The 8,332-nt window shown below is 39.6% G+C and overlaps 1 protein-coding gene across 9 annotated transcripts in view; it reads left to right on the top strand.

The window, feature by feature from the left end:
- The window catches only part of LOC107654534 (rho GTPase-activating protein 23-like), an 83,681-nt gene that overhangs the window by 55,109 nt on the left and 20,240 nt on the right, over positions 1 to 8,332 (top strand). For all 9 annotated transcript variants that reach the window (XM_016441651.1, XM_016441649.1, XM_016441652.1 and 6 more), the window contains exon 7: positions 3,503 to 5,186. In XM_016441651.1, coding sequence (XP_016297137.1) covers positions 3,503 to 5,186 — 1,684 coding nt within the window. The remainder of the gene's footprint in view (positions 1 to 3,502; positions 5,187 to 8,332) is intronic.

Here is an 8,332-nt window from a genome sequence, read left to right as displayed (position 1 = left end):
CCGTGGGTGGAAACTTACAGATTAAGGGGCGGTAATATTATAATGAGATCCCTTTGCCACATCACCAAGGGAGCGTAATCAGACGCGCTCGTTTTCTCAGACGCTTTCAGAAAAAGGCTTCCCAAAACAAAGTTACTAGGTTAATCTTTTTCACGTTTCCTTGGTTGGTAGATGCACTGGGGACCTGATTATAGCACTTAAAACCTGGAAAAGTCAGTTTTTCATGATATGTCACCTTTAAGTCGCTGGGGTATATTTGTAGCAATAGCCAAAAATACATTGTATGGGTCAAAATTATAGATTTTTATTTTATGCCAAAAATCATTAGGATATTAAGTAAAGATCATGTTCCATGAAGATATTTTGTAAATTTCCTACTGTTAATATATTAAAACTTAATTTTTGATTAGTAATATGCATTGCTAAGAACTTCATTTGGACAACTTTAAAGGCGATTTTCTCAATATTTAGATTTTTTTGCACCCTCAGATTCCAGATTTTCAAATAGTTGTATCTCGGCCAAATATTGTCCTGTCCTAACAAACCATACATCAAGCTTTCAGATTATGTATAAATCTCAATTTCATAAAATTGACCCTTATGACTGGTTTTGTGGTCCAGGCAGGGTCACATTTTACCTCATGATCGTAAAAAAAGAACAAATGTTTATCTCAAAAGCTAAAACAGTGATATTCCTAATATTAATTACAATCATTTCAAATTATATTCATGTCTTTCTATTAAAACAACAAGAAAGACTTTGTATTGGTGCACAGAGTTTGCATATGTGCATTTATTTAACAACCCAATCGCTAAAAATATAGTCGAGATCCATGTTTGAATTTATTAGTTTATTAGCTGGAACAACTGTGTGAAGGATCACAGACTGGCTGCATTACTCTTTCATTTCAGAATATCTCAATGGAGATTGCTAAACTCCAATTTATATGTTTGTTGATGTTTTCAGCTCATCAGCGCTTTTTCCATAGTGTAAGAGAGAGCTTGTGTGAATGGCTGCGAAGGTAAAATAAAACACAGTGAAGAAAATGTGTCCTTTTAAGAGAGTATCTCATAGGGGGATTTAAACTCTTGACATCTGGCAACCCCAAGCATGAAAGTTTGTGGATGTCCATATTTTTTTCTCCTCTTTTTTTTGTTGTTGAAGAAAATAGAAATGTTAAGACATTTAGGATATAGAGTGTTTTTATTTTTTAAACTACATTTTAGTCGAATTTTTTGTCAACGATATTTCCTGTTTATACAGTTCGTTTTAAATGATGCCAGTGTTGTCTTGTGTTAGTCATAAAAAAACAGGTTGTCAGCTTGTATTTTTTTTGTCATAGTTTTTGTTACTGAAATTAACGCTACTCCAGACTAACCCAAACCTTAAAGGAAAACAAAGCAATTACATAACATTCTTAATCTTGTCTTGATTTCCAGTAAAACATCCTTAAAATAAGATCAGTTTACTAAATTGTTTAAATTAGGACTTGTTTTGGAAAGAATGATTCATGATTTAGGTTTATTTTTGTTTTAATTTTAAATTTGTTTAATTTATTTTAATTTATAATTAAAATATTTGTCATCCAAAGTAAAGCTAGTAAACCCACATACACCCTCATAGGTGTGTACACATTTCTCACACTTTGAACTTAGACACACTTAGACACAGAAACTGAGGTTTGACAACTCTAATATTTTTCAGTATTCATTATAAAGCAATGTGTGAGTCAGTAGGTTGCTTCAGCAGTGTCTTTGAAGCATTTCCAAGCAAGAAATCAAGAAATCAAGAATCAGTCAAGTCGTAAGCATGCAGACGGTCATATGATTACCACACAAATACTCACAAACACATATGCATTCTTTCACACAGTGCACAAACATTCCCACTCGCATATTTTCTTCAGTGCACAAATTACCCAGTTGCCCACATGATCGGACATGCAACACACTAAAGGCCAAGGGAAACCTTTATGCACTTGTGTGGCACATACAGACACATGCTTTATAGACACTCGAATGAATCTCTGTACTAGGGCACTCATACTAAGCGAATTACCCATATAGCCTCCCAAGAGACCCCACTCTTTCTTACTCCTCTATCCCCCCCCCCATGTCTACCTCTCGTTCTCTCTGTCTCTCTATACACCCCTCCTTACACCCGCATCAGCTGCATTCCAGAGATGACATCATCAGTTATGTAGCCCCTCCCATACTCCCACAGGGTGGAGAGACAACGAGAGAGAGAGAGAAAGGAGGGAGTTCAAGAGCATTGGGTTGGGTAGGGCTCACCATAGACAGAAAGAGAAAAAGAAATACAGAGAATAACAGAGGGACGTGACAACGAGACATGAACTTGAAAAAGCATGAATCAGGATATAAGAGGTAAATTTAAGCTGTTAAAGAGGACACAATAAAGAAAACGAGAGACGTTCGACAAATTGGAGCTTTAGGGAATGTTTCTCTCTATTAGTGAGTTTTCTGTGTTGGTTGCATTTGCATGTATTAGCAGACTGCATGTACTATGCTATGTTAGTCAATTTGCTTGTCTGGAGCCGGACAGCGTTTTCGTCAGCCAGCCATGTCTCTGTTTTGTTAATAAATTCTTAATGTAGCACATGTCAGTGTGTTTTGAGGTTAGTGTTGATGGAGGGCTGGTGCTTCTGGTCAGCTTGACATCCTCTCTACAGTTACAGAGCAGTCACTGCATGGGTCTTGCAAGTTGTTGAGGTTTTGGAGTCGATGTCTACTCGTTTGTAACATTATACTGCAAAAATAATTTTTGAAATCAGTATTTTAGTCTATTTCTATTTCAACATCCTTAAAACAAAATACATTTAATTTAGAAGGTGGTTTTACCTTTTTTTATAATATGACGTGAATTAAGTTTTAAATTTCTCTTATCCTATCCTTATCCTTTTCTTATGTATTTTTCTTGCTTTAACCATAAATCTAAATATCACATATATGTATAATATATTCAGAGAGATTTCATGTTAAAACTAAATAAATTCTTTAAAAAAAATATTTAATCTCTTTAAATAAATTAGAAACATAATTTGTGTAAATTAAATTTTGTCTCAAAGTTTTTTTTTTTTTTTTTACTGGAAAAAATATTTTTTACATTGTGGTGTTGTGGTGAATCTCTCGTAAATCTCTCAATGATTTTTTTTTTTTTCCTGATGATTTTTAGATCATTTTAGAAAATTATTAGAAATCGTCAGCTTTTGTCTTATCGCCAGACATCTTTAGATAAGCCAGTTTTGGTGTTTGAAAAATTGAATAAGCTAGTACTACACTGAAACTCAGTATTATGACACAATCACATGATCAGTATAGTAATAGTGTCTCATGGTCAGTATGTAATAGTAATGTCATCTCTCTTACCTATTTTTTCTTTGAACTTTTCACATCCATTCCTTGATGCCTTTCTCACTCTCTTGAACTTATGTCACCCCTTTATGTTCCTTTAGAATTAAACAGTTGTATTTCTCTCTTTCAGGCATATTCCCATGATGCCTACCTAAGAGGGAACAATCCATATACAGGAAAGGCCCAGAATCTTCCTCCACCACCCCCTGTCCTCTACCCTCCACGTACAAAAACCCAGCCTCCTGCGGGGTACCCCCCCAGCCCTGCCCCAGCTTCTTCACACATGGGGCAAAACCAGCTGGACAACTGGAGCTGCTGGCCCGGCTCCTCGTCTGTTCCCTCTCTGCCCCTTGACAACCGGACAGTAGCTTCCAATGCCGTCTGGGCAGCCGAGGGCAGGAGCTGTGAGCCAGGAGGTGTTGGTCACAGTAGCCCTGCACACCGAACTGAGGAGATCCAGTATGGAATGACTGACAGGGGACAGCAGGCAACCGGACAAATGAGAGGATGCTCATATTCATCATCTTCCTCCTCGGGAGGGATGATGAGCCCATTGCATCATGCTCATCTCGCCAACCACAACGTGGGGCACATCGGAGGCCGCAAGGAAAGCCCACCTTGGGCCAGCCCTTCTCAGTCAGCATCAACACCCCCATCCATCCGCAGCGAATGCACCCAACAAGCCCTTTCCGACTGGTACTACAGCCAGGTACCAGGCCGGGAACGGGAACGAGAGCGATCAAATTCTCGCTCCATGCATCCACGCCACAGGAGTTTCTCACAGGATCGTCTAGGTGAGCTTGGAAAGGCCAGGCGTTCGCAGCAAGCAGGTTTTCCCCACAGTGCATCGCAAGACACATTGCTGCTGCTTCAGCAGAGCTCGGCAGCGTACGCCGATCCCCACTGGAACCACAGAGACTGGCGGGGTGAACATGCTTATGGACAGCTCCCATCTGCGGTGGCCTATGGGCGAAAGTCCTCCGAAAACCTTCTCGCAAGCCGGTACAGACATTCGGGACGTTCACTGGAAACTCTCGACAGAGCTGTGGGGATACTCTCACCACGACTCGAAAGATCTACTTGGGTCCAGCAGCCTCTAAACAGGACTGAAAGCTATCTGAGACGTGGCGGACATTGTGAGTCACACCACCAAATCCAGCAGCACCACCACCAACACACACCTCAGCATCAAAACCTCTCACACGCAGCGCACCAACACTCATCTCAGACTCCGCAACCACAGCAGGCAGCTTCACAGGCAAGACGTTTGCCTTCTTGCCAGAGTCTAGACGAGGAGACAATCGGCTATCGTAGCTACAGCCCCTCTTTCAACCGGAAGACCGGCCGTATCTTGCAGCAAGCCCAGTCTTTCAGAGACCCCTCTTACACAGGTCCACACCTCTGGACCCCTACACTCAAAACCAGTCCTCCAGAGGGGCTTCCACCCTCTGCCTCTCCTTCCCCAATTCCACCAACCACCTCCTCTACAACTGCTATTCCCACACCCCTTGAAGGACAAGACAGAACTTACCGACCCACTAATCACGACAGAGGGTCAGGGGAAGCAACAGGTGAAGCCCAGACACAGGAAGTGGTTCTGAGGCAGAAACCACCCACCGGCCGAAGGGGTGCGAACGCCCTACGACATCCACATTACGGCATAGCACTTGACTCCAGTGACCCTCTACTCTTTACCTCTGATCCTATGGAGCCCCCTGCCAAAGCAGAGAGTGCTATTTCTCATCGGCGTACGAACGGTAACCTACCACCGCTATCCATAGAGGATGATTCCCTCGCATCAATTCCCTTTATAGGTAAGTCCCTACTGACTCTCATGTTCTTTTCTTCTTGGTGTATTCAGAATACTGTTCCATCTAGTTATCGGTTTCTCCCTCTCTTTCTCTTTTCCCATCATTTGCTTGCTCTATCCTGCACATGGTTGTTATTTTAACAAGGAAACTGATTAAGCATCCAGACACCATTAAAATAGACTGATGGGAATGTTGGAGAATAACTGTCTTAATAACTCACAACCCCACTGGTCTTACCCTTCATTTCCTATGTCTGGTGAACCAGTGTGTATGTCTGCATTAGGTAATGCTGGAATCTCCCATGGTCAGCCTGACAATATTAGTTGTCTGACTGAATCAGACTTACTGGATTTAAAGTAGTCCAATTTTTCGTTCTTCCTTTCCTTCTTTTTCCACTCTTCCAGTGCCTCACCCAACTCCATCCTGTTTCTACAGTTTTAGTAGACGCTTCTGTCCAAATTGACGGCATTCTTTGGGAATTGAGCTCATGACCTTTGCATTGCTAGTGGCACGCATAACTGTTTGAGTTATGGGAACACTATGAAGCTAAAAGATTTGAAGTGAATTGTCTTGACGTGAATTGTCTCGAATATTTACATACTGTAGAAATGTTGATTGATTGGCTAAGGCACAGTTGTGTGAATAAGTATGTTTTATACCCTACCCTTATTTTAGGGACAAAATAGCTGAAAAATATCTGCAGATGTTAACTAAGTCACCCTTAAATGGGGAAATGGTTTATAAATATGAAAAGTCTTAGGGTAAGGTTAGGGTTTGATTGGTTTTATTTGAAAAAAGCAGCTGTCTAAGTGTGTGTAGTTTGTGTGTTAGCTCAAAGTGATCTTGTCTCTGCTTGGCTTTATTACTAAACCATAGTGCAAGAGGAAATCTGAAACAAAATGGCTGGCTGAATGCAAAACATTCAAAACAAACGGTGATAGACACCAAAACTAGATAGACCAAAACTCTTACTATAGAGTGGTTATATATGGTTGGCCATGAATCTCTGTTTCCTCTAATTATATGTTTATAGCACAGCTGGATTCAAGTGGAGTGCTATTGATTTTGCAGTTTCCTTAAAAGCTTTCAGTTGGGCATTTGCTTTCCTTTAACATTGCATTAGAAGTTGTAATGGCAACATTAAAACAAAACCACTTCATTTCAGGCCTATTTCTTTTTTAGATTTTTAGAATTTTTAGATTGTTCGGATCTTTTCACTGCTGGACATCTTTTTATGATCTGTTGTGATTGCATAAGCTGTTGTTAGTGCAGTGCATTCATTCCTGAGGGAGGTTAAGCCTAAAACCACTGTGCATAAAAGTGCCCCACCTTTAGCATTCAGTACAGACGAGAAGCTTGTTTCTGTTACCACACACCTGTACAGTGCAACACACCCCTTGAGTTAGACCCTTCAGTTTGATTACATTTGTTAAAATGATCTTGCTTACGTTATGTGTTTGTGTATGTTTAGGAGAAGTTGTGGAGTATTGCAAAAATGTGACTACATATTTAAGATGGGAGCAGGTCGGTGCATCCCAGGTCCTGTTTAGAGATTGATGGAGGCAGAACAGCATAAAAGACTCTGAAACAGAGAGGACTAAACTGAAACTAACAGAAATGCTCACAAGCTGGGGCATGTTACACCATACTGGTAAAAACACAACAGACAGTCTGTTCTTGCTTTACCTGCCATGTCAGTGGAGTTGTTTGTACTGGAATTTCTCTTATTGATTTGGGGTGAATGGTTTTCAAACTGCGTTATTGTGTTAGTGCAATTGGATCTTTGTTTTGTGTAAAGATGTCATTCAAGTCATGATTACAACCAGAAAGCATAAATAATATTCATTGCATAGGGCCATATCTATATCAATCTACAGCATGCAACAAACTAAAAGCCTGTTCATGCCTTGTTTAAAATTTAGAAGATTTTTACACAAACTTTTTAGATAAGTGTGATACTATTGTAGGGTTTATATATATTAAATTCATTTTTATTTTTCCAGTTTTATTTAAATTTGTTAACATTTTTGTAATTTTGTTTTGCTTTTTGTTTTTTGTAAATATGCCTGTATTGTTTTTAATAAATTTTTATATTTTATGTTATTTTACTTAACTTAAAAAATATATTTTATTGTTGTTAACTATAATAACCCTGGTTACTGCGTAACTTACCTGGTAACCTGGTTACTCAAAAATCTTTAAGGAAAAGCAAATAACAAACAAATATTTTTTTTAAATTCCAGCCCACATAATAATAATATCCAATCACTTTTTATCACTTTATGAACATATTTTACTAAAAGTCACGCTGATCAGAAATCTCCGGTTCATTCTTACTGAAGTTTCTGTAAAACTTGTCTCAGTTAGCAACAGTAACTGAGGGAGGTGGAGCTTAGTGAAGGGTCATTTCAGTTAAAACATTTTTCAGAGGAATGAGGAAAGTTAAAATTGTTTTGGAGTGAATTTAGTTGTATCACACAGTGTTTACTTTTGTGTTGTTTAGTTCCTGAAGACATGCACTTTATAATCGTGTAATGAACTGAGAATGGCAGAAGGAAGAGGGGCAGGGAGCAGGGGTTTTTTGGGTTAGGGGTGAAGGACACACACATACACACTCTCACACACAATCAGATATTACTGGACACAATTGGCACACTCAGCTCTTTCTGCCCTCAATGTGGTCATTGTGTCTCCAATAAAAAGGGGAGGAGTCTTCACTCCTCCAACCATTCACACACTAAAACGCTACACGCAAAAGATATTTGCACATCCGCACACACGTTGTCTCCCTTAAAACCCATCTTGTTTTGGAGAAATCCCTCTCACCACACTTTTGCTCATATTACAGTGTTGTCAGGCCTGGTTTCATTTTGATTTGTGACACTATAAAAGGAAACCTCGCCATGTTCGTTATATTTGTGTTCTTCACTCTATGGTTTTGTGGATGTGTCTGCAGAAAGACTGCATATCGTGGCCAGTGAGAGTCTGTTCATGGAAGTACTTCTGGTGGGTTGGGCTATTTACAGCATCTCATCTGAACCTCAAAATAAGACTGTTGCACATGACTGATGTTGAAGTAGTACAGATTGATTTCGTATGTGCTAGTGTTGTATGTCCATGATACAGACTCTATGGAGTTGTGTGTGTGT

This window comes from Sinocyclocheilus anshuiensis, unplaced genomic scaffold (genome assembly GCF_001515605.1).
Source record: "Sinocyclocheilus anshuiensis isolate Anshui unplaced genomic scaffold, SAMN03320099.WGS_v1.1 scaffold419, whole genome shotgun sequence".
NCBI classification, from domain to species: domain Eukaryota; kingdom Metazoa; phylum Chordata; class Actinopteri; order Cypriniformes; family Cyprinidae; genus Sinocyclocheilus; species Sinocyclocheilus anshuiensis.
Note: the sequence above shows the minus strand (reverse complement) of the source record. Positions and strands in the feature narration are given on the sequence as shown.